Source organism: Garra rufa, chromosome 24 (assembly GCF_049309525.1).
Source record: "Garra rufa chromosome 24, GarRuf1.0, whole genome shotgun sequence".
Lineage (NCBI taxonomy): Eukaryota > Metazoa > Chordata > Actinopteri > Cypriniformes > Cyprinidae > Garra > Garra rufa.
In genome coordinates, this window is record NC_133384.1 from 29,727,054 (window position 1) to 29,754,819 (window position 27,766).

The 27,766-nt window shown below is 33.5% G+C and overlaps 1 protein-coding gene across 1 annotated transcript; it reads right to left on the bottom strand.

The window, feature by feature from the left end:
* Positions 1-100: 100 nt before the first annotated feature.
* Positions 101-22,122, bottom strand: cngb3.2 (cyclic nucleotide gated channel subunit beta 3, tandem duplicate 2). Its single transcript, XM_073830593.1, has 18 exons — positions 22,021-22,122; positions 18,485-18,539; positions 18,114-18,249; positions 14,659-14,819; positions 14,205-14,549; positions 13,905-14,113; positions 13,737-13,787; positions 13,561-13,647; positions 13,397-13,461; positions 11,597-11,719; positions 11,006-11,147; positions 7,619-7,778; positions 7,444-7,541; positions 7,286-7,369; positions 7,094-7,212; positions 6,112-6,264; positions 4,814-4,973; positions 101-1,855 (listed from the first exon to the last, which is right to left on the bottom strand). The coding sequence occupies exons 1-18, from the start codon at positions 22,120-22,122 to the stop codon at positions 1,829-1,831; spliced, it is 2,277 nt and encodes a 758-aa protein (XP_073686694.1). The 3' UTR covers positions 101-1,828.
* Between the last annotated feature and the right edge of the window lie 5,644 nt (positions 22,123-27,766).

Here is a 27,766-nt window from a genome sequence, read left to right on the forward strand (position 1 = left end):
GGGTTCACAAGTGATATTCACTGTACTATGCATTTACAAAATATGTCTTTTATTTAGGTTTCAGTACAAAATAGATGTACAAACATACTGTTCTGGAAGGAACTACAATAAATTGGGAACAAATTGCAATCAATTAATGCATGCACAATATTACTAGTAAAATAAGTGACTGATTGACAAGCAGGGAAAGAAGCTCTTTTTCAAAATGTAAGAAACATACAGTGCACAGCATAAATGTGTACACCCCCTCTTAATATATAAAAGATGTATTTTCTTAATGATCACTAATATAATTCATGGAAAGATGGCAATATTTAAATGTATTAAACATATACTTAATAAAAATACTTATATTTCCTGTAATATAAGTAAATTAGCCAATTTTGTTTAAATAATGGATTGCAGAAATGAGTACACCCTATATGCAATTCAGCAAATGTATAATATTCTAGTACTTAATATGTCCTCCAGAACATTAAGTATACTGCGCTGACCCTTCTTGGCACTGAGTGTACAAGTTCATGGCAAATTTTCACATCTGTCCTGTTTAACTCCTGGAGGACGACCTCCTTAAATGCCCTGGTCTTTAATGGGGAGTTTAGCTTAGCTCGTCTCTACAGAATCCCCCACAGCTGCTCAAGAGTGTTAATACTGAGTGAAATACATGTCCACTGAAGGATTTTCACCTTGGGAGAATAAGTATCCTCATTGTCATGCTGAAAAAATGCCCAATAATACAGGGAATGAGGGGAGGGTAGCATCTGCAGTTTCAGTTTTTTGTATTCCATCACACAGTAGTGTGTGAATTCATGACTGCATTGATAAAGCACAGCTCCCTCACACCTTCAGCACTCATACATCCCTGTAGAAGAGCTTTACTACCACTGAACGTCACTGTAGGTACCAGACACTTCTCGCTGTACTCCTCTAGCAACACCAGAACATTTTGGATGCTTTTGGATCCGAAATGATTGACTTGGTCCCTTGACACCAGAGTATGGATTCCCAGAAGTCTATATTTTGTAAATATGGGCATTGGAAGAGGTTAAATGAGTTTACTGCGCTTTGGCTACAGTAGGTAATTCTAGTGGTGACAATAACCATGCATGCCACTTCTGCAGGCTGCTTCGTACTCTGTGAGATAAAGTGCCACTCTTTTCATAGCTTTTGCCGGCTCTGACACTCCTACATGGTGTTTCTCAGCCTCATTTTGTAGCAAAAATTCACACATCATTAAATGAAAACTTAAAGTGAAGACCTGGCTATTTCAGGAGCCTTGTCACAAGTCCATCGTTTTTGAATGTCAGTGCTACTTCTGCTGTATTTTCACACTTAAAACAATAATTTGGTATTCCTCTTGTACCACTGTCCTCTTTTCTGCTAAGAAATAAGTCACCTGGCAGTTCTCTCCCAAGTGGTTTCATTGTTGACAGCATTAAGTCTGTGTATGATTCAGTAGGCTATAAAACGCCTTTAACTGTCAGGAAATTACTTGTCTTTAAAAGTTTTGGTTCAGTATACTTACTGGTTGATCAAAAATAGCTTTAAACCTACACTTTTCTTTTTTAAGTTTTATTTAGTAACTTTCAGGAGGGTGTACTCATTTTTGCAACACAACATTTATCACTTTGAGAGGAAAATCTTAATTTGCTAAATAATTTTGACATTCTTCTTTGGTGATTGATCAAGCAGGCCTGTTGGAACATTATATCTCCAAAGAATCCTAATATGTCTTTCAAGTGAAGAGTAATTAAATACATTTAAAATACGTAGGCTATTTAAAAATGAATAAAATACTTTAAGAGAAATATTTATGTATTTCATGTGATTATTGACGTTCTGATGTAGAGGCATTCTAGAAAAGAAAATATGATCTTTTTTGTAATTGTATTATACAGTACTATATTATACATCCAATGTTCAATATTTTATTCAATATACAGTACCACTAAAACATTTGGGGTCAGCAAGTTTTCTAAATGTTTTTGAAAATAATTTTTTTTTACAGTATACAGTACAAGTAAAGAGTAATATTGTGAAATATTATTTTTAAACCATTCAAAATAACAATTTTCTATTTTATTTTAAAATGTATTTTATTGTTGTAATGCAATACAGCATTTTCAGCATCATTACTCCCGTTTTCAGTGTCACATGATCCTTCAGAAATTACTCTAATATGCTGACTTGCTGCTCAAGAAACATTTATTATTATTATCAATGCTGAAAACAGTTGTGCTTTATAATATCTTTGAGGAAAACATGATACATATTTTCAGTATTCCTTGTTGAATAGAATGTTCAAATGAACAGCTTTTATTTGGAATAGAAATCTTTTGTAACATTATAGATGTTTTTACTGTCGCTTTTGATTAATTTAAAGGGTCAGTTCACTTCCAGAATGAAAATTTCCTGATGATTTACTCACCCCCATGTCATCCAAGATTTCTTTCCTTCTTTAGTTGAAAAGAAATTAATTTTTTTGAGGAAAACATTGCAAGATATTTCTCCATATAGTGGACTTCAATGGGATCAATGGGTTGAAGATCCAAATTACAAAATCCAAGTTTCAAAGCAGCTTCAAAGGGCTCTACATGATAATTTTTTCTAAAAAAAAAAAAAAAAAAGTCGTTCTCCTGGAGCCATGTTGTTCCTCGACAACATATCCGCTCCTTGGTTCAATCTGCCCGGCACGTGAACCGCTCAAAGTGAGAGGAGTTTTTCTGTGCCCATAACAGGAGATGTTGCGTCAACCTGTAAAGGGGATGAGACCTGAAGCCGCCCTGGCGGTTGATGTAGGCTACTGCTGACATGCTGTGTGACCGATCTAAGACATGATGTCCTTTTAGGGCTGGGAGGAAGGTTTCTAAGGCCAGACACACTGCCATCATTTCGAGACAGTTAATGTGTAAGCATTGCTCGTGGATTGACCAGGAGCCGAACGCTGGACTGCCCTCGTACAGAGCGCCCCAGCTGGAAGCGTCTGTTGTGACCACCTTCCTCCTGGAGGTCATTCCCAACTGAACGCCTGACATATACAGGCGAGGAGATGTCCAAGGAGCCACAGCTTTGAGACAGCGGTGGCTTACCTTGATGTAAGCACGGCCCAGGCGCCAGGCGTGGGATGGAACGTGAGCTTTTAGCCAATACTGTAGGGGTCGCATCCACAACAGGCCCAGAGGAATCACAGATGACGCGGCGACCATAAGGCCGAGGATCCTCTGAAATGCTTTCAAAGGGACGTGACGTTCCCAACTTGAAAGACATCAGCACTCGCTGAATAGTTAGGAAGCGTTCTGATGTAATCCAAGCTTGCATTTGAATCGAGTCTATGACTGTACCCAGAAAGGAAATTCGTTGTCTGGGAGTCAAACAACTCTTGGACGTGTTGATTTTCAACCCTAAACGCTTCAGGTGGTTGAGCAGTAACGACCTGTGAGCGATCAGCTGACGTTCTGAGTTGGCTAGCAGTAGCCAGTCGTCGAGGTAGTTCAGAACGCAGATTCCCATCTGTCCCAGAGGGGAAAGAGCCGCGTCTACACATTTTGTAAATGTGCGAGGGGCCAGGGACAGTCCACAAGGAAGGACTGTATACTGGTAAACCTCAAGAACGGTCTGTGACGGGGCACTATTTGGATGTGAAAGTACGCGTCTTTCATATCCACAGACAGAAAGCAGTCACCGGGCATTTTTTGCGCGAGGATCTGTTTACGTTAACATTCTGAAAAGCCGTCGCATGAGGGCCTGGTTCAGATGTCTGTTACAGGGTATTGGTCTGAGTCCACCATCTTTCTTGGGAACGAGGAAGTAACGGCCTCAAAAAGCCTGACTCGCTGTTCGCTAAGGGGACTGTTTCCACGGCACCCTACAAGCAGTGTGTATGTACTTCGGACCGAAGAACATGCGTTGTTCTGTACCGAAGTGTAAATAATACCTCTGAAGCGAGGTGGCCTACGAGCGAACTAGAGCAAGTAACCTCGTTCCACAGTTGTTTATAATCCAGCTTGACACTAGGAATGGCTTTCCAAGCCAAAAGCCCGGCGGCAAGCCGTTACTTTACTACTCATGGCAGTTCACGTCATGTGGCGGGAAACTGGCAATAGCAGTGTGAGGAGAGGAGAATTGCTCTTATGTGCCCACTATCTAAGTGGTAGGAGCGGGCAAGAGCGAGACTCATGCGGTTAGCACATTCCGTCTCAGTAAGCGCACAATCTGCATGGGTGTTTCCCAGACAGGTTACGCGCTTCGTGCACCCTTGCACTGTCCACACTCGCGGCGCGCAGAGAATAGCTCAAGAATTGCTCTTACCAGCCGGATAGCTGCAGGAGAAGGCTTCTCGCTTCTTCCGCTGCTGGAGGTTGTTCTACGGCGGCGAGCTGCAGGCTTCTTTTTAGCTTTTTGATCACATAGTCAGCGAAGAGATGGTCTCGTCGCTGAAGGAGAAGATTCTGATGAAATGGTGCTTTTCGCCGACCTATAGAGCAGTCACCTCCGCACTTCTTGGCGGGCTAAAGCGCCATTGGTTTGTGCAACTTCACAAACGTTAACAAATCAGGCTTCGGTATCGGAGTAAACAGGAGTTTCAAAAATGACGACGCAACGAGAGTTACCTTTCGAAAGGGAACCTTAATTTCATTTTGACTGAATAAAGAAAGACATGAACACCCTGGATGACATGGGGGTGAGTAAATTATCAGGAAGGTTTTATTACGGAAGTGAACTAATCTTTTAATCCTTTGAGCATCCTTGCTGAATAAAAGCCCCAAAATTTTTAATGGTAGTGTGTATTTTAATATATATTAGAATTCCTTACCTTAAGTCTGTCCATAAAGCCTTTTGTACTGAATGCTCCTCCTGCAAAGACACGCAAAAATTTGGGAGTGGGAGGTTTTTGTCCGAACATAGCCAGTCCTTTCTTCTTTTCCTCATCGCCTTTAGCAGCAGGAGCTGGACCCTTGGCTTTCAGCAGCTTCCTGTGAAACAGTGTTGACCAGTATTTTAAATTTCACTGTTGGTAGTACATTTTTGTAGGTTAGTAAGTGAGGAGTAGGGCTCAATATCATGTGTAAGTGATGCTTCAAATAAATCAGAGAACAGAACTGTCTGAACAAATCAATTCACAGTATTCTTAAAGGGATAGTTCACCCAAAAATGAAAAATCTGTCATTAATTACTCACCCTCATGTCGTTTTAAAAACTTGTAAGACCTTTGTTCATCTTCAGAACACAAATTAAGATATTTCTGATGAAATCCGAGAGCTTTTAGACAGCAACGCAACTGACAGGTTCAAGGCCCAGAAAGGCAGTAAGGACTTAAAATAGTCCATGTCACAGCAGTGGTTCAACTGTAATGTTATGAAGCTTACTGTTTTTAAGCATAATTACTTTACTATAATTACTACTTTAATTTTTTTAAATTTTACTTTATTGGGAAAGAAAAAATGATTTATTTACTTATGTACAGTTGAGGTCAAAAGTTTACACCCCCTGTTCGGAATCCCACAAATTCTTTGGATTTCAGCATTTTTGTGTACTTGAACCCTTTCCAGCATTGACTGTATGATTTTGAGATCCATCTTTTTAAACTGAGGACAACTGAGGGACTCATATGCAACTATTATGAAAGTTCAAACACTCACTGATGCTCCAGTAGGAAAAACCATGCATTAAGAGCCGGGGGGTGAAAACTTTTGAACAGAATGGAGATTTGTACATTTTTCTTATTTTGCTTAAATGTTGTATTTTTTCATTTAGTACTTCCCTTCAGAGGCTACAGAAGGATTTTTCTGACCAATAAGGGAGTCATGAACAACTATCACTAAACAAAAACAAAAACAAAACAAGAATCAGGTGTATGTGAACTGTATGTAAAGTCATTTATATAAATTCAACTAATATTTTCTCTTGTGGACTATATGTAAACGTGAAGTATCTTATTCAAGTCAGTACTAAATAAACATTAACATGCATTTTGTATGATCCCTCTTATTTTGGTAAAATAATGAACATTTTGCAGATTCTGAAAGGGGGATGTAAACTTTTGACCTCAGCTGTAGCTGTATCTGCATCCTCATGAACGTCTGACTGAGAAAATAATGTGACATAACTCACCGACCCTTCCTGGCCAGCACTTTCTGAGACTCTGGGTAGTGAATCAGGATGTCATTGAGATCTTTCTTATCCAGTACGAAGAGGTTGGCGAATCCGTGTGCTGCTACATTAGCAGTTCTTCTGTTTCCTCCATTGGCTGAAGACTGTAGCAAACTAGAGTTGATTATAAACACATGAGTTCATATGTCACTTTCATGACATGATGAAGGAGATCATTATCAATTTTCAGAAACAGAAGCAGGAACCAGCCCCTCTGTACATTGGAGGAGAAATGGTGGAGAGGACGACCACCTTCAAAATTCTTGGAACTCATATTACTCATGACCTCACATGGACTTTTTAACACAACATCCCTAGCGAATTAAGTACAACAAGGAAAATTAACCTGACCCGGCAGCTGCTTGTGTCCTTTTACCACTGTTCGGTTGAAAGCATACTTTCCCATGGAATTCTGGTGTGGTATACTGGATGCACAATGGCTAACAAAAAAGCTCTGCAGAGAGTTATTAACTCAGCACAGAGAATCATTGGTGTACAGTTTGCCGTCTCTTGAGGACATTTACAGTACCAGATGCTTACGACTAGCAAGGAATATAATAAAGGACACTTTGCATCCGTGCAATCATCTCTTCACTCTGCTACCCTCTGGAAAATGCTATCAGGCTATTAAGGCACGCACTTCCAGGTTCTTGAACAGTTTCTATCCACGTGCCATCAAAGAATTGAAGTTGAATATGTAATCTCTCTTTTTTTTTTTTTGATATGCGTTGCCTCATTGCACTTTATTTGTCATTTTGAATATATTTATGTCAATATTTGTCATACATGTTTCATGTATTGCACTGTTTGTATGTGTGCACATGTCACTTTGTACTGGGAGGAAGAAGAAATTTCGTTGTATATACTTGTACAATGACAAAATAAAAAAATAAAAAATAAAAAAATGTAGCTCTAAAGGCAGATTCTCAGTTCAACCGCTCACCTGATCTCTCCAAACACACAGCCTGCCTTCAAAGTCACGAACACAATCTTGTTGTCCGGTCCACCGATGACCTGCACCTCTCCGGCCTTAATAATGTACATTTCCTTTCCAATGTCACCCTGCGGAAAAACAAACAGGAGAGTGAAGACTTGATGTGCTGGGTGTCTATAAATAAAAGGCAATACAACTCACCTTCTTGCACACAAAGTCTCCAGGCAAATACACAATGGACTTTAACCTCAATAACATGTCCACAAGCATCTGGTTGTCACAACCCTGCAAGGAAAAAAACACAAGCGTCAACCAGCTGATCATGTCACAGTAGGTTTCCTTCCTTAAATCAAGCCTACCTTAAAGAGGTCGATCTTTTGGAAAGTAGCAAGGTTGATGTCCACAGCGATGGCTGTTCTCATCACCAAAGGCATCTGTTCTAGAAGCTCAGACTCATCTGAGGAGAAGACAAAAGTTAGTACCCTGCTAGCTATTCATTACCAACCTTTTTTTAAATGTAAACTTAGACTTTACCCAGCATGCCCTGAGAGTCCCAGGTGTAGTTGTACCAGGTGCGCACTCTGGTTTGAACCATTTTGGGGATGTGGTTTGTCACCATGTACGCCACACAACCATCCATAGATGCACGGAAGTAGGTCTGTCCGGCAGTAGCTGCTCCAATGACATCTCTCATCTATAATATCAAAGATTTACATATGTACATTTGATTCAGATGCACAAATATTATAATTTTTTGCTGATACTGATCATATGTGACCCTGGATTACAAAACCAGCCATAAGTAGCATGAGTATATTTGTAGCAATACCCAACAATACATGGGTCAAAGTGAGATTTTTCTTTTATGCCAAAAATCATTAGGATATTAAATAAAGATCATGTTCCATTAAGATATTTTGTACATTTGATTTCCTACTGTAAATATATCAAAACTTAATTTTTGATTAGTAATATGCATTGCTAAGAACTTAATTTGGACAACTTTATAGGCAATTTTCTCAATATTTTGATTTTTTTTTTTTTTATATATTCTCAGCCAAATATTGTCCTAACAAATCATACATCAATGGAAAGTTTATTTATTAAGCTTTTTAGATGATGCATACAAAAAAAAAAAGAAAAAAAAAAAAACAACAAAAAAAAACTCTTATGACTGGTTTTGTAATCCAGGGTCACATATTAAAATTCTATACTTTTTAAAATACATTTTTAAAAAATACTATAAACTAAAATGATTAACTATTCAAATGCTACAAGTGATTTTAGGCATCACAATATTATAATACACAGTAAGACAAACTGATACTTATTTTGATATATATTAAAGATTCAATTTCACACTGTAATACAATTAATTTATTATTATTATCATTACTTTAACAAAATGTTTTTTTTTTGCACAATTATTAAAATTCAGGCCATTATTGATAAATCGATAATTATTTTCATGTTGTGGCCAGTACTTGAAAATGGCCAAAACTTAAATTGTAGACATTAAAAACTAAAATCAGTCATTTTAAATACTACAAGTGAATTTATACATCACAATATTATAACATACAGAAAGAAAAATGAATTTTTATTTTGATATTTATTATAGATGATATTTAACAGTCTAATAAAATTATTAGTTTATTATAATTATTTTTATTATTATTATTATTTTTTTTTTTTCACAATTATTTAAATTCGGGCCAACATTGATAAATCGATAATTATTTTAATGTTGTGGCCAAGAACTGATAAATGGCCAAAACTTAAATAGTACACTATTTTGTCTAAATAAATAATCAAACATTAAAAACTGAAATCAGTCATTTTAAATGTTACAAGTGAATTTAGGCATCACAATATTATAATATACAGTAAGACAAACTGATACTTATTTTGATATATATTCAAGATTCAATTTCACACTGTAATACAATTAATTTATTATTATTATCATTACTTTAACAAAATGTTTTTTTTTTTGCACAATTATTAAAATTCAGGCCATTATTGATAAATCGATAATTATTTTCATGTTGTGGCCAGTACTTGAAAATGGCCAAAACTTAAATTGTAGACATTAAAAACTAAAATCAGTCATTTTAAATACTACAAGTGAATTTATACATCACAATATTATAACATACAGAAAGAAAAATGAATTTTTATTTTGATATTTATTAAAGATGATATTTAACAGTCTAATTAAATTATTAGTTTATTATAATTATTTTTATTACCTTTTTATTTTATTACTTTTTTTTGCATAATTATTTAAATCAGTGTTGTTTTCGTCAACGATGACGATGACGAAATCATTTCGTTGACGCCACTTTTTTCCATGACGATAACGAGACGTTGACGACATAAAAATGGCTCGTTGATGACTAAAACATGACGAGACGTGTGTGAGTTTTCGTTGACGAGACGAGAATAGACGAAAATGTTAGTGGGTGGTCCGTCAGACGTTTAAAATGCATGACATTTCTGCTTATTGTGCATGCCAATTAAAACCGGAAAATATCTGCCGCTATGGCAAGCCGTTTTAGCATTAAAAACTCCTTGTCATACTAGTATGGCAAGCCGCTTTAGCTTTCCATCCTTGTTTGTCTTTTATGTTTTAAAACATTCCTTCATTATTGTAATTATTGGTGAAAATAGTCGATCCGGAAGCTCACATTGTGTTGAACTATAGATCTGCTATTTTCAGAACTTAAGTGACACTACCCAACAGCAAAATACTTACTGACCTACATTAATTTGTTAAAAGACTACCTTTTTCCCTTTTTTTGACTAAAACTAGACTAAAACCTTTTTGACTTTTCGTCGACTAAAACTAGACTAAAACCTTTTTGACTTTTCGTCGACTAAAATTGGACTAAAACTATCACATATAGAAGTGACTAAAATTTGACTAAAACTAATAACCATTTTAGTCCAAAAGACTAAGACTAAGACTAAATCTAAGATGGTTGTCAAAAACAACACTGATTTAAATTCGGGCCAACATTGATAAATTGATAATTATTTTAATGTTGTGGCCAAGAACTAATTAATGGCCAAAACTTAAATAGTACACTATTTTGTCTAAATAAATAATCAAACATTAAAAACTGAAATCAGTCATTTTAAATGCTACAAGTGAATTTAGGCATCACAATATTATAATATACAGCAAGAAAATGTATATTTATTTGATATTTATTGAAGATTCCATTTAACACTGTAATACAATTAATTATTTATTATTTTTACTTTTTTATTTATTTGCACAATTATTCAAATTCAGGCCAATATTGATAAATTGATAATTACTTTAATGTTGTGGCCAATAACTAATTAATGGCCAAAGCCTAAATTGTATACTATTTTGTCTAAATAAATTCAAAATCAAACATTAAAAACTGAAATCAGTCATTTTATATGCTACAAGTGAATTAGGCAATTAAAGAGGTGACCTATCCGTCTTATTCTTTTATGGGGAAGTAAGCCTATGGGTTCATTAGCCACTATAGGGAAAATAATGAAACGAATAATAATGTGCAGTAAATGGTAAAACTGTTTGCACTACATACCAGTGTGCTCATAATTTAGATAATACATTAAAATAATATTGTAAGAAACACCAATTAGCAATATCAAGCAGCAAAACAAGGTTTTTTATATAGCTCATGATGCGGATGAGACCAGAAGCCAGACCCATCAAATTTACAAATGGATGGATATACTGGATGTATCCATATATGAATGGATATATTGACAAAAGGTGGATATGCTTAAACAACAGGAGCACTATAACAATAAATCAACACAGTTCCTGACAGGAGAACTGGATGAGGACTATGATACGATTGGCTGCATAGGATTAGGGGGAGGAGCTCATGATGTTTACATCATCACATTGTGTACCTGTCCAATCAAACTTGAGAAGACAAAGACACCAACAAAAAAGTTTGCTAACTGAAAGGTGATTTCAAAGACTGTATAAGGCTCAGGCAGACCACCGATGTTGATCAGAGTCCGCACGGCAAAATAGTAACTGCGCAAGTACCTGGAAAAGAGAAAGAGATGGTAAAATTCAGTATGTAAAGACTAAAAACATCTTGCAGTCATATCTGAGTCCAAACAAATTACACCATCAAAACAGCAGACATTGAACCACGGAGCAAAGCCAAGGCCAAGCGAGAAAGCCAAGAGGAAAAAAAAACACCAAGCGCTTTAGAAGCGTAAGCTTTAGAGACAAACGCTGTGGAGACAAAATGTCTACCTGGCCGAGAATGATGGACAGAAATAGAGCACCAAAAAAATAGTTGGTCATCTGAAAGATCTGACCAAACATGGTCTCAGGGAAAGGAAGCTCTGCGATCATCAGGAGAGATTTCTCCGCATAGAAGAAACACCTCAGGTAGCTATGAGAATATGAAAAAATCCCAAAACCTGCAGTTACTCCGAACTAATTTAGCATTTTTCTGAATCTGAAGGGCAGATGTAATTACATACGCGCTGCCTTCTCCGCTGTACACCCATTTGGTTGTGCCGATCCCCTGGTAGTCAGATGCCACGTAGTAAAGACATGCGTTGAGATGGAGAATAAACATCAGGTATCCAATGGTGCGAATTACTCTTTAAAAAGAACAAAGGAGAATTATGGTTACAATGATTTAAAATAAGACAAAAAGCTTTAATACAAGCTTTCCACAGACAAGGCTTCAGCCAGGGGTGCCCAACCCTGTTCCTGGAGATCTACCTTCCTGCAGAGTTTAGTTCCAACCCTGATCAAACACACTTGTCTGTAATTATTTGTAAAAATTGCTCCTTCAGATCCTAATTAGTTGGTTTAGGTGTGTTTCATCAAAGTTGGAACTGAACCCTTTAGGAAGGTAGATCTCCAGGAACAAGGTTGGGCACCCCTGGCTTAAGCTTAGTCCTGGACTAAAATGTCTGAGCTGTTTCAACTCAAAGAAACATACACTAACTGATCTTAAAATATATCAGTGCCTTTGTTTTGTCTCAAGATGCACACCAGTAATGTTTTTTCTAATGCATGTTTATAAAATTGCTTAAATGTCCTAATTGAACTATGGCCTAATCCTGGCTTAGGCTAAACCCGGTCTATGAAACCGGGCTCTAAAAATCAAGATGTCAACTAGTATTATATTTCTAATCTTAATTTATTCCCTTTTTTTATTTAATCATTTTATGGAAGAATTGGCATTTCCTTGATCTTGAAGACCTGGAATATATGAGGGAATTTGAATAGTGTGATTTTTTTATACCTGGAAAACTACTAAGATCTTAAATATAGCCTATATATAAATATATACATACAGTCAAGCCCGAAATTATTCATACCTCTGGCAAATTCTGACTTAAAGTTACTTTTATTCAACCAGCAATTTTTTTGACCGGAAATGAGACAGGCTTCTCCCAAAAGATAATAAGACTATGTACAATTGTGGAAAAAATATATATTTCTCAGCTTTTATTTACATTTGAACAAAAAGTGGCATGTCCAAAATTATTCACACCCTTTGCAAACTGTCACAAGTCTATGGGAAAATCCAAAGTTCTATACCATTCCAAATAGTCCAAGCTGTTTTAAAGCATCCTAATTACCCCGATTCATTGAAAACAGCTGTTTTAATTAACTCAACAGGTCAAAAACAGAAGTCCACTGCTTGTGGTTAAAAAAGTGCTGTTGGTATTTTTGGTTATATGTAACATTTAAACTAAACTTTTTTGGACCATGTTGGAAGAACACCTTTTCCAAAATGCTCTAAAGTCTTCTAAATGAAGCCAAACAACAATATTTAACATTTGAATTCATGTGGCGTTTCAACGCATGAATTGAAAGGTTGTCAGTTCATAAATTCAGACTTTTTGCCCATCACTGATGCACATCATAGACAGCAACACAACTGAAGCATTCAAGGCCCAGAAAGTTAGTAAGGACATTGATAAAATAATCAAGGTACTGTCAAGAGAAGAGAGAAAATGGTTTATTTTTGTTTTCTTTGCACACAAAAAGTATTCCCGTAGGTTCATAAAATTACGGTTGAACCACTGATGTCACATGGATTATTTTAACAATGTCCTTACTACCTTTCTGGGCCTTGAACGTGGTAGTTGCGTTGCTGTCTATGCAGGGTCAGAAAGCTCTCAGATTTCATCAAAAATATCTTAATGTGTGTTCCAGAGATAAACGAAGGTCTCACAGGTTTGGAACAACATGACGGTGAGTAATTAATGACTGAACTCTCATTTTAGAGTGAACTATCCCTTTAAGTATTGGTTACATACCTCCAGATGTACGCTTTGGTCATGATACCTTCAAGACGGTCACTGAACTCAAAAAATGCTTCAGACTTAAGGAGAAAACATACAAAACGAGGTTAAAGCAACTTCAAAAATATAGTCAGCTCATAAAAAACACAGGCGGTTAAAGAAACTGCAGCTTTTGTTACCTTCATCAAACGATTGATCCTAAAGACGGACTTGAATCCAAACGGGAAATACAACAGATCCAAAGGCAGGACAGATAGAACATCATTCTGAAAGGAAAGGTAATATTTAATGGTTTTCTATTGGGGGATTAAATGCTATTTGGAAGATGAAGGTCAATGAAAAAAATCTGCAGTACCTGAAACCTTGACGATTCTCGATATTTGTTTTTAATCACAACTCTGTCATACTGAATGAAATTTAAGGAAATTAGAGGTATTTATTAATATAATAAGAGTAGAAGTCTATTTGGCAAGAGATTAAACATTGTGATATAAAAAACAATTGTGCAATTTTTTTTAATTACAATGATGTCTCCCCCTTTACAGAACTGCAGTCGTGGCTGAAAAACGATCATGTCGATGATATATATGATGTCAGAAATTATGTCCAAGGCGAACCACAATGGAATGGCTGCTGGCTGATGATATGGGAAGGCCATACGGACTGGTATAAACCACAGGTTATAGTTGAAGGCAATGGTCACCAAGCTTAGCCAAGCGATATACCTGCGGTCTGGTGAGAAGAAAAGCATAAGAAAGGCAGAAGAAACGTCTTAATGACTGCATAATGCATATTCAGATGTTAGCATATTTTGAATTGCAACCTGTGAAAGGATCGATGGAGGTGCCGAGTCTTTTGTCCACTCTGTCTTCGATGGGCTTCAGCAGAAAATCCACACAGGTGCATTTCATTTTTGGGCAGATGGACTTCTGCTCTTGTGCTACCTTTTCATCTTTCTTCTCCTCCTTTTTTTCCTCAGGCTTGTCTGCTTTCTCCTTTTTCTTCTCCTCTTCTTCTTTCTTCTTCTTTTCCTCCTCCTCTTTCTTTTTTCTCTCTGCCTCCTCTTTCTTTTTCTTCTCCTCTTCCTCTTTTCTTTTCTTGTCCTCCTCTTCTTTTCGTTTCCTCTCCTCCACCAACTTCAGGTAGTCGTCTTTTCTCAAGACGGGTGCTAGGATAAACGCAACATGATGACTCTTTTGTCATGTTATGTGGTGACTACCTGTCATTATGTGTTATTTCAGCCATAGTGGTTATTAATTGAATTGATTTGCACTTACTGACAGGAGGGCTGCGCTCTGGAGAGGATGCATAGGGGTCAATGACCTTTTCTTTAAACTGTTCAGTCCTTTGCCGGTAGTGCTGAACAATCTCAATGAGTTGAGCATCAAAATGCTTGCTTATCACAATGGGCCGGGACTCAGGGGAAGTGGCTTCCTCACTAAAACAATCAGACAGAGAATAACACAAGGTGAATTCAATGTGACCTTGGACCACAAAACCAGTCGTAAGTAGCATGAGTATATTTGAATCCAGATCTATCAGTCTGGAAAAGGTTATAAAGTCATTTCTAAAGCTTTGGGACTCAAATGCTGAAAACACGAAACAGTGGTGAACCTTCCCAGGAGTGGCCGGCCGACCAAAATTACCCCAAGAGCACAGCGAAGACTCATCCAAGAGGTCACAAAAGACCCCACAACAACATATAAAGAACTGCAGGCCTCTCTTGCCTCAGTTAAGGTCAGTATTCATGACTCCACTATAAGAAAGACACTGGGCAAAAATGGCCTGCATGGCAGAGTTCCAAGACGAAAACTGCTGCTGAGCAAAAAGAACATAAAGGCTCGTCTCAGTTTTGCCAGAAAACATCTTGATGATCCCCAAGACATTTGGGAAAAGTTGAACTTTTTGGAAGGTGTGTATCCCATTACATCTGGCATAAAAGTAACACAGCATTTCAGAAAAAGAGCATCATACCAACAGTAAAATATGGTGGTGGTAGTATGATGGTCTGGGGCTGTTTTGCTGCTTCTGGACCTGGAAGACTTGCTGTGATAAATGGACCATGGAATTCTGCTGTCTATCAAAAAATCCTGAAGGACAATGTCCGCAGCAGGACAATAATCCAAAACACAGCAGCAAATCCACCTCTGAATGGCTGAAGAAAAACTAAATGAAGACTTTGGAGTGGCCTAGTCACAGTCCTGACCTGAATCCTATTGAGATGCTGTGGCATGAACTTAAAAAGGCGGTTCACGCTCGAAAACCCTCCAATGTGGCTGAATTGTTGGCAGAATTGTTGTAATTCCCACTCAAGATGAGTGGGCCAAAATTCCTGCACAGTGTTATCTTTTATTAATATGCAAATTTGTTTAATGATCTGAAACATTAAAGTGTGACAAACATGCAAAAAAAAAAAAAAAATTAAGGAGGGGGCCAACACTTTTTCACACCACTGTATGTACTAATATATGACATCATAAAATGACATTTGAAATCCTCAACTTCCAGAAACTCTAAAGAAAAACGTAAATATGATAAATTACATAAGAATACATTTTTCAATAATTATAAAAAGCTTATTATTAAAGTGTTTGCACTACAAACCAGTGTGTTTTTAATTATTATAATAGATTAAAATAATACGATAAGACACCAATCTGCAATATCAAGCAGCAAAACGAGGGTAAAGACAGAAGGGAGACATATCTCGCTACTGGGCATGCGCACATCAATCTAACGTTATTTTTATCACACTGTAATACTGTTTTTTTTTATCATAGTAAGGGCTAAGTTTAGGGTTGGGGTAGGTGTAGACGTTAAAAAACACAATCTAAGAGGTAGAACAATTCATTTCATTGTTAGTTTCCGGTTGGAGCTGTATCCCTTCTATTGTGTACAGCTAAATAAGACCGGATGCATATAAAAAAAAAAAAAACACATGCACACTGACACAGAAGCTCGGATAGGTGTGGTATGTGTTGGGTATGGTTCATTAGTATATTTTCCTGCATACATATATTTAGATAACTACAATTGTGATTATATCATTATTATTATCATCATTATTATTATTATTATTATTAATAGTAATAGTACTGTTGCCTTCATCACAAAACATCGTCACAAAATATCATTGTTACAACTCAAACTTTACTATTGTTATTAATACTACTATTATTATTATTATTATTATTTATTTATTTATTTATTTATTTATTTTTATTATTATTATTTATTATTATTATTATTATTATTTTATTATTATAATTATTGATATTACTGTTACCATCATCACAACATCATACTGTAATCACCATCCTTGGGATTATTGCTGTTATTATTATTATTATTATGATTACTGTTATTATTGATATTACTGTTACTGTCATCACAAAATATTAACCGTATCATCATTGTCATGTCATTGTTACTCCGATTTATGGCCATTTCTATTATTTTTGAACATGCTAATACTACCTATACTGCTACTACTACTTATACATTATTATTATTATTCAGATTGTCTTGTTCTCATTTCTCATTTATTATCATTGTTGTTGTTTTTTTGTTGTTGTTAGTATAGTTTTTTGTTTGTTTTTGTTTTTTGTTGGTATTGTTTCTGTTGTTGTTGTTTCTGTTTCTGCATTTACCATGTATGTTTTTGCACTCCAAATAAAAAAAAAAAAAAAAAAAAAAAAAAAAAAAAGACCGGATGCATATACATAAAATTTACAAATGCCACGCCCACAAAAAAGGTGGATATTTTGGTTTTAAGTTTTAGCACACTAGCTTTATTTTACCACTTGTAATGCTCACCGTACATATGTTTTGTAAAATGTGTTTGTATTCATTTCTTAATCGCAAAAGGTGTGTTATTGTAGCTGCAAAGCCATCTGCACATGCTTTTAAGTATGTTTTTACTTTGCCCATAGGTAGGCTATTCTTTTAATCTGTGTAAACACATTTGCTTGTTCATACAAAAAAATCGAGTTGAAATTACCTGTATTGACTGGTAGCATATCACAAACGTCGAAAGAGTTTAACGTGTTTAAACTACGTTTACAAGAGCTGAAACTGTCGATCTGACTTCTGCTAATATATGCTGACCTCTGCTGGTCATGACAGCACATTGCAAATGTACGTGGCGACCTAGTGCTTCATATTTGTGTCATACAGTATTATTAATACGCAATACAAATTTATTGTACATTATTGTACTGTCTTAAAAAAAAAGAACAAAAACAATACACATCACCCTCAGTGAATATAAATATATTTTCAGCATCATATCCATCATAAATCTACTCTGGCATTCTTCCACTTTTGGTGTGGTTTTGTTTTTGTTTTCTAAACTTAAGTAGCTCCAGGGATCGTCTTATATCAAATGCATTGTAAATCTTGTAATCTCCTCTCAGCTCCTGGTCTCATAATCTTCCAGGTCTCTGTTGCACAGTCTTGGATCTGACGCACAGTGTTTGCACTGATGACTTACTCACATGCTGTTCTGTCAAATACTGTGAGCCCTTTCCAAGACAATGAGAGTCTAATTGATTAGCCTTGATTAATTAAAGCTTATAGGTCATCAAGACTGTCTGTTGGCACTTGCGTAGCACAAACAACGATCTTGCACAAACAGTCTTGAAGTCTCTTGTTCTCGTTGTATACTTAAATAACTTCTGACCAAACTGCAACATGATTTGTAAATTAAAGATGTCTCTGGTATTTATTTTACCCTTCAGCGGGTGGCTGGCCGTTGGCTGGGTCTGCAGGTTTCTCCTCTGGTTTGGAGGCCGGTTCTGGTGCTCCATTCTGGGCAGCTGGTTCTGGTTTCGAGGCTGGGGCTGCTGGTCCTGCATCTCGTGCTGGAGCTTTGGAGATAAAAGTTATTATAGGGAGATTCGGGGCACTAAGCTGACCCCTGAAGCAGCTTAGTGGCCATCACATGCTACTGAACTCATAACAAACACCACCGCAAAGCAACCTGTGGCAGATTGTAAGAATTATTTCAAATGCCTCTCATCTGGAAAATATCTTCTGCAGGCGCTTACACAATGAATGATGAGATCATTTAGAGGATAATTACAATGATAACAGATGACTTACCGGGGCCTTTATCATCTTTCTTGTCTTCATTTTCCTTGTCTGCAGGTTTTTCTTCCTGCCGGTTGGAGAGAGTAATCATTATCCCAGAGCGCTTTTGCAGGTAGAAAAACATTCTCATAAATGACACATGATGGCTTCTATTATTTATAGATTGTTGAGCTAAATTGTCTATTTTAAATTACTCAAGCCTTTAGCTATACCATTTACATTTTTAAATGATGTTTAATACAGTTGCAATCGAAATTATTCAACCCCCTTGACCTGCAAGACATTTTGCTGCAGAGATCACAATTCTGTAAAAGGCATCAGTACACTATTAGAGAAATGTATAAATACACATTTGAGTCATTCTGAAAACGGAAGCTGATGAATAAAAAAAAAAATCAAATTGGCTCTAAATGTTCATGTTCAAAATTATTCAACCCCTAAAAGTCAAATTTGGTGCAGAATCTTTTATTCTTTAAAACCGCCAATAAACGCTGCCTGTAAGTGCTTTGAAGCTTCTGTCACCTCTCTACTGCAATCTTGGCCCATTCCTCGCCTGAAAAAGCTTTCAGATCACTGATAATCTTTGGTTTTCACTTTGCCACTGCTTTCTTCAAATTCAACCAAATGTTTTCAATGAAAATTAAACCTGGAGACTGAACAGGCCACTCAAGTACATTCCATAACTGATCCCTGAACCAAGCATAAGTAAATTTTGGATGTATACCTTGGCATGACTGTCTTGCAGAAAAGTCCATTGATCATCAGCTTCAGTCTTTGCACTAAAGGCATCACAATTCTTGCCAAAATGGCCTGATACTTCAAAGAATCCATGATGTCCTTCATGCGGTCATGATTTCCACTTACTGCTACAATAAAACACCCCTCGAACAGGACTGGTCCACCTCAAAGTTTGACGATGAAGATGGTGTTCTTCTGCTCATAAGCTCTGCCTTTTTTGCACCAGACACACCACTAATCCACAGGTCCAAAAAGTTCCAGTTTGGTCAGATCACTCTATAAAACATTCTTCCAGGGCTCCACATGTCTATCTAAATTAATTTTAACATGTTCACGTCAGCATTTTTGTTCGTTTTGTTCTTTGGTTTTCTGGTACAACACATTTTAAACTAACGAATAATGCTGCCAATGCCTTGGAAAACTTCATATAGCCTTATTTTCTAAAGTAATAAAATTATTTATTCTCTGTAGCATCTCTATAGCTTCTGTGAGAGCTCTTTTGACTTTGTCATATTAGCCACTAAAACTTCAGCACATGCATGGGCTAACTGTACATATAAAAGCACAAGCTAATTCTGTTTTCTAATAGAGTTTCTAAAGGCTTAATTATGTTTTAGGACAATTTTGTTCCCCACCATACAAACAAGTGACTAAAAAAACAGCCATGTTAAACAGGGGTTGAATAATTATGACATAGCTGTCTTATTAAAAAATCCTAGAACTCAAAAATATTACATTATATGTTGACATTATCACTTTTAATATGCCAGTAATTGGTTATAGATGCAATTTTCCTGGATCTTCAGAAAAGCTTGTATTTGTAAACTACTGCAGTCTCTGGAGGGTTGAATAATTTTAATTGCAACTGTAAGTACTTTTCATACTTCACTTGTTTTTTAAGTATTTAATATTATGTTTGAGCTAAAGCTGAAATGAAGAAAAAATTACATAGACATAAAAAACCTAATAAAATGGGGGGAAAATCACAAATGATCAGTTATACTATAAATTACTAATAAATTACAAAAAAGGAAAAACAAACAAACAAACAAAAGACAAAAAACAAAACAAAACTAATGTATAATTTATACATACATACAGTTATATGCAGCATATAATAAGTGATATTAAGTATTTAATATTATTTACAGTAAAGAAAATTTCTAATTTTCATTTTCATTCATATTTCATTTCATTTTCATTAAAAGAACTAAAACTGACATAAAAATTAATAAAAACTATTTAGACATATTAAACAAACAAACAAATAAATAAATAAGATGGGGGGCTGGGGTCACAAACTAACAAATTACTATAAATTACTAACAAATTACAAAAAAAATCTAAATATATAATGTGTAACATGTACGTACAGTTATATGCAGGTTAATAATTGATATTAAGTATTCAACATTATTTTTAGGCTAAATCTTCATATCCACATTTTTTATAAACTTTTAAACTAACCTTTTAATGTAAAAAACTTAACTTAAAAGTAAAACACTTCTCAATTTAATTTAGTTTGACTATATTAAAACGACTAAAACGGAAATATAAATGAAAACCACAGACATATTAAAAAAAAAACAAGACGTAATAAAATAGGGAAAAATCACATATTACTAAATTACTATTAATTACTAATAAATTACAAAAAACCCTAAAATGTATAATATGTACATACAGTTATATGCAGTTTAATAAATGATATTAAGTATTCAACATTATTTTTGGGCTAAATCTTCATATCCACATTTTTATAAACTTTTAAACATTTTACTGTAAAAAAAAAAAACTTCAGCAATAAAAAAAACCCTAAAAAAAGCAACATTTCCATTTAGTTTAACTGTATTCAAATAACTAAAACTGAAATAAAAAAAAACAAAAACCACATAGACATATTTTTGAAATAAAAAAAACAAGAATTAATAAAATAGGGAAAAATCACATATTGTTAAATTACTATTAATTACTAATAAATTACAAAAAAAAACTAAAATGTATAATGCATAATATGTACATACAGTTATACACTGTATAATAAATGATATTAAGTATTCAGCATTATTTTTGGGCTAAATCTTCATATCCACATTTTTATAAACTTTTAAACCTTTTGTAATATGAAAATTTAAACTTTAGTAAATTCACATATTACCAAATTACTATAAATTACTAATAAATTACAAAAAAATATATATAATGTATAATATCTATAATATACATAGTTATTTGCATCAAATAAAAAGCTATCTTCATAGCCACATTTTTATAATCTTTTAAACTAACCTTTTACTTTAATAAAACGTAAACTTTAAAAATGTCTGCTATATCTACCAAAGCAACATTTCTCATTTTCATTTAGTTTAATTGTATTAAAATAACTAAAACTAAAACTGAAATAAAAATTTATTTAAAAAAGCACCAAATTACTATAAATTACTGATAAAAAAAAAATGAAAAAATGCAAACTAATTTAAAATAAAATGAGCTGAAATAGTTAAATAAAACTATTATAGTAAATATAACACTGACAAATAGCATATGCTTTAAAACAATTATGCTTCATATAATTTATTATATTACTAAATACTATTTTTATTTATTAATATGCTGAATATTATGAAGCATTTATCATTATTGGTAGCTACATTTCCAATCCCATATTTAAAATGACAGCTAAAATGTTTACTACATTTTATATGGTGTTAGCAAAACATTGTTGATTTACCCGCACACTGTTTACCTGTGCTTGAGATGAAAACAGCAAAAAATCTTCATATAATGCATAATGAGTCACTTGTACCTACCTTCGTTGGGGCCGGAGCAGGAGCCGGAGCAGGTGCAGGGGCTGAGGCCGGGGTGGGACCCACAGTTTGACCCCCGATGATCTTCTTCAGCTTGCTGAACATGTCTCAGTGGCAGGCAGCGTCTGAGAAGATCTCAGTTGTGTTTATCCTTCTTGTCTGACCACAGCTCCAGTCCTGCTAATGTAGCTGCCTGATGCAATTAGCACTTTTAGACCACTAATACCCATCTGCAAACAGACCTCAGAACTGAGTTCAAGACGCAATTTATCAGTGTCTGTCATCAGCAGAATTCGTTCAAAACACGCCTACAGCCACAGATTTGATATATATTAATATTGCAATGTTGTACAACGATTACATTGTTGTATACAGTCAGAAAACATGTAAAATCAAAGTCAAAGTGCTTGTTTGTGATATATAGTGTGTGATTCACAGTATGTTTGTATAGTGTTCACCGTACAGTTCAGAGAATATCATCAAACTGTCATCAAGCTTCGAGCAGATTTCTCTGGTGGACCTGCGAGGCGTTCTGCTGGATTAGTTGGGCTCGTATGGAGCGGTGGACCACTTACTTAATTAAACCTTATAAGCTTTTAGCTCAGCTGAGGGGATTTACTGTTGTGGTTTCACGGGGAACAGACGAGGCTAACAAGAAGAAGAAGAAAAGATGTCTTTGATCTTACAGGCCTTCCATCTCTTTATTCTGCACATTTTCCCTTTTAAAATTCAGAATAGGGCCATATTGTTATTATTATTATTATTTTTTATATATAGTTTCAGTGGTTAAACTGGGTCTGAAATGTAGTTTCTGTTTAATATTTTTCATTTATGGATATGCTTTGGAGTTGTTGTCATTCTTATTTGTTATTGTCCACTATTAGGTTACAGTAAGGTTTTACTAATGTTTTAAATTAGCTTTTGTTTTTATATTTTCAATTTTCATTTTAGTTTGAAATTATTTTACATAGTTTTTTAACAATTTAATGTGCTTTTGCCATTTATTTTATATTACTATTTAGGTTTCATTTGTTTTTATTTCGGTTTTAGTTTTTAGTTGCTAAGACTAGTCATTTCTATTTTTTGTTTGGTTAATTTTTTAATCTAATATTTATATTTTATTTTCATCATAATTGTAGTTAACGATGATAATGATAATATTTATTACATTTTATTTATTAATTAAATTCGTTAATAGTAATTCGATTTTTTTATGTTGTTTACTTTTAAAGTTTTACTAATTATGTTTTATTTTTGTTTTAAAATATATCTGTATAGTTTTTATTTATATTTTATTTTAGCTTAATTTCAGGTAACAAAATTTTAAATTAATATTAATATTAATATTTTTATTATTTATTTATTTATTTACTACATTTATTAATATTAATTAGATTTTTTCTATTATTTGCCTTTATGTTTGTTAGTTTTAACAAAGTTAAAGTTTTACTAATGTTGTGTGTTTGTCATTTTTATTAGTTTTTGTTGTTTTAAAATATATCTGTATAGTTTTTATAAATATTAATATTTAATTTCAGCTTTATTTCAGTTAACAAAAGTTTTGTTAATGATAATAATCCTGATGTGTTTTTATATCCACCTTATTAATATTTATTTAAAAAGTATATTTATTTTTGTTTATATTTATTTATTCATTTATTTATTTGATTTTATTAATATACATTAGATTTTTAAAAAATATTTTCTGCCTGTTTGTTACTTTTAACATTTTACTTATTTTGTGGTGTGTTTGTCATTTTTATTAGTTTTGTTGTTATAAATATTAATTGGATTTTTTAAAACATTTTTTGCCTTTGTTACTTTTACTGAAATCTTTACAAATTTTGTTGTGTTTGTCATTTTTATTGGTTTTTGTTATTTTAAAGTATATCTGTATAGTTTTTATTAACCATAGCTAACAATAATAACCCTGTTTTAATCCACCTTATTAATATATTTTTTAAATATTTATTTATTAAATTCATTAATATAATTAAATTTTATATTTTCTGCCTTTATGTTTGTTACTTAGTTGAATGTTTTTATTAATTTTGTTGTGTGTTTGTCATTTTATTAGTTTTTATTGTTTTAAAATATATCTGTAAAGTTTTTATTAATATCAATATTTTATTTTAGCTTAATTTCAAGTAACACATTTTTTAATAATTGTAGTTAACGATAATAACCCTGTTTATATCCACCTTTTTAATATTTATTTTAAAATATTATTTTTAATTAATTTAATTTATTTATTTTTTAGATTTATTAATATTAATTAGATTTTTAAATATTTTCTGCCTTTATGTTTGGTACTTTTAGTTAAAGTTTTACTAACTTTGTTGTGTTGGTCATTTTTATTAGTTTTTGTTGTTTTAAAATAATTAATAATAAATAATACAAAATAATAAATGTTTATTAATATTTATATTTAATTTGAGCTTTATTACAATTAACAAACCTTATTAATATTTATTTTAAAAAGTTTATTTATTTGTATTTATTTATTTATTAGATTTATTCATATTAATTAGATTTTAAAAAATATTTTCTGCCTTTATGTTTGTTATACTTAGTTGAAAATTTTACTAATTTTGTTGCGTTTGTCATTTTATTAGTTTTTGTTGTTTTAAAATATATCTGTAAAGTTTTTATTAATATCAATATTTTATTTTAGCTTAATTTCAAGTAACACATTTTTTAATAATTGTAGTTAACGATAATAACCCTGTTTATATCCACCTTATTAATATTTATTAAAATTTGTATTTATGTTTTATTTATTTATTAGAATTTTTAGATTAATTAGATTTTTCTGCACTTGTTTGTTACTCATTTTGTTGTGTTTGTCATTTTTATTAGTTGTGTTGTTATTAATATTAATTCGATTTTTTAAAATATTCATGCCTTTATTTTTGTTACTTTTAGTTGAAATTTTTACTCATTTTGTTGTTTGTTGTTTTTAGTAGTTTTTGTTGTTTTAAAATATATCTGTATAGTTTTTATTAATATTTATATCTTATTTTAGCTTAATTCCAGTTAACTTTTTTAATACTTGTAGTTAACAATAATAACCTGATGTGTGTTTATATCCATCTTATTAATATTTATTTATTAATATTTAGTTTTGCTCCTTTATCTTGAAAATTGTGTCTTACCATATTGTTTTGATTTATTATCTTAATTATATATGCAAACAGCCTTTCTGGTTACTGCATGTTATCAAATCATGTATACTGCATGTTATTTGTATTTAGTATATAGTCTTTGATGTTATTATTCAACCGGAAGTCTTGTATGGAAGCAGATTAGCAAAGAGTATAGAAGTACAAATCTGTGAATTGTGTTTTGCAATTTGTGAAACGTATTTTATGAATTTATATTCTTATTTTTTGAACGTTAATTGGTTTTTGTGAATATATATATATATTTTTCGTGCACGTGAATTGGGACACATGTGTGCATCGTGTCTTTTGCGTGAATTATTACAGTTTTTTACAATCGTTTTTGCACTAATAACAGAACCGTAATGTCATTTTTCAAAACTCTAGACACATAATTCACAACCAATGATCAAAATGTACATTTTTCAAATGCTTGGATACAATACATATAAGCCAAAGATCATTTGTTCATTGAACTTAAATCACCTGTTCAAAATGACACAACTTAACATCAAAGTATTACTATTTCAAAATGCAACTCACATATTACATCTGAGATGAGTGTGCATTCATTTCATTACAAAGATTGAACTATCAGTTGATACATCTGCTTAAAATGATAAGTAACTGTTGCATTACCCTTGAAGCATAGCTTTTATGGAAAATAGTGCATGTTTCAGGATAGATCATTTGACACCAGTTACCACAGAATATGACCCAGATGGACTACACTACACTCTCAGAAAAAACGGTACAAAACTATACCTTTTAGGGTACAAGTACCTGTCACTGGGGTGTTACCAAGGGTACAATTTTTGGGTACAATACAATAAGGACCCATTGTGTACCTATATGTTTTGTTGCCCAGGAACAAAATTGTACCTCTGCAGTACTTTTTTTTTTTTTACCATGTATCTATGGATGTCATATTTCATTCTTTATCAGATATGGTTTCTATGGCCCCATGTACCTCTTTTACAGAACACATTTTCATATTCAACATTACTGAATGCAAGATGTCATTTTTATGTTATTGCTTTTGTGGTTTTAATGAGTTAATGGCTACCCTGGTAAAAAAAAAAAAAAAAGAAAAGAAAAATGTATCAAGAACGTTGGTACACAAATTAGCTCTGCTGAAAAAAAAAAAAAGAAAAAAAAAAATCCAAAACCAGCCTAGGCTGTTTGGCTGTTTTTAGCTGGTCATAGCTGGTCAGCAGGCTGGTTTTAGAGGGGTATTGGCCACTTTTCTGTCTGGTCAGGCTGGGAAACCACCAGCTAAAACCAGCCTGGCCAGGCTGGGAGACCAGCTAAAACCAGCTACTTCCAGCTTAAACCAGCTAAGACCAGCCAACCAGCCTAGGCTGGTTTTAGCAGTTTTTTTTTTCAGCAGGGTACAGTATACTGTACCCTGCTGAAAAAAAAAAAAACAGCTAAAACTTTGAATCTAAATTTTTCCTTTAGAAAACCTATCCTGAGATTTGTTTTATCAGTAAATTCCACATTACAGTATTTCAATGATACCACTGTGTCTGTACTGTTCTCAGTCTACAGTAAAAAAAATGAAACCTGAATCACATATTTTGTACAACTATATTTAATGATTGTACTAGCAAAAACACATTGAAACTATGGGTAACTAACTTGTGTATGGGTGATCTAAAGTAATGTTCCTATAATATTTCATAACAAATTCGTTTTTTGAAACAATGCTTCTGCTAATTCAAGGCTTCTTGATATGAACGCAATATGCAAAGTTTTGAACACTGGACAGCCTGTGTTACAAATGATGACTGTTTTGAGTTTTGTATTTAGAGTTTTGAAAAATGACATTAAGGTTCAGTTATTAGTGCAAAAACGATTGTAAAAAACTGTAATGAGACTAATCTGCTTCCATAAGGTGCCGACAAATGAGTGTCATTACATTATTACAGTTTTTTACAATCGTTTTTGCACTATTAACTGAACCTTAATGTCATTTTTCAAAACTCTAGATACAAAACTCAAAACAGTCATTATTTGTAACACAGGCTGTCCAGTGTTCAAAACTTTGCATATTGCGTTCATATCTTTGAAGAAGCCTTGCATTCAGTAATGTTGAATATGAATATGAAAATGAAAATGTGTTCTGTAAAAGAGGTACATGGGGCCATAGAAACCATATCTGATAAAGAATGAAATATGACATCCATAGATACACGGTAAAAAAAAAAAAAAAAGTACTCCAGAGGTACAATTTTGTTCCTGGGCAACAAAACATATTCTTTAAAGGTACCTTTAAAGGTACACAATGGGTCCTTATTGTACAATTATGTACCCAAAAAATTGTACCCTTGGTAACACCCCAGTGACAGTTACTTGTACCTTAAAAGGTATAGTTTTGTACCGTTTTTTCTGAGAGTGTAGTCCACTTGGGTCATATTCTGTGGTAACTGGTGTCAAATGATCTATCCTGAAACATGTACTATTTTCCATAAAAGCTATGCTTCAAGGGTAATGCAACAGTTACTTATCATTTTAAGCAGATGTATCAACTGATAGTTCAATCTTTGTAATGAAATGAATGCACACTCATCTCAGATGTAATATGT

Bases quoted from the DNA above. Each gene is read 5' to 3' on its own strand.
- cngb3.2 (XM_073830593.1), bottom strand. From the start codon at position 22,122: ATGTTCAGCAAGCTGAAGAAGATCATCGGGGGTCAAACTGTGGGTCCC. The intron at 7,370-7,443 runs GTAGGCTTGATT...TTTTCCTTGCAG, and splicing joins AAAAGATCGACCTCTTTAAG to GGTTGTGACAACCAGATGCT. The intron at 1,856-4,813 runs GTAAGGAATTCT...TTTCTTTTCTAG, and splicing joins GCTTTATGGACAGACTTAAG to AATGCCTCTACATCAGAACG.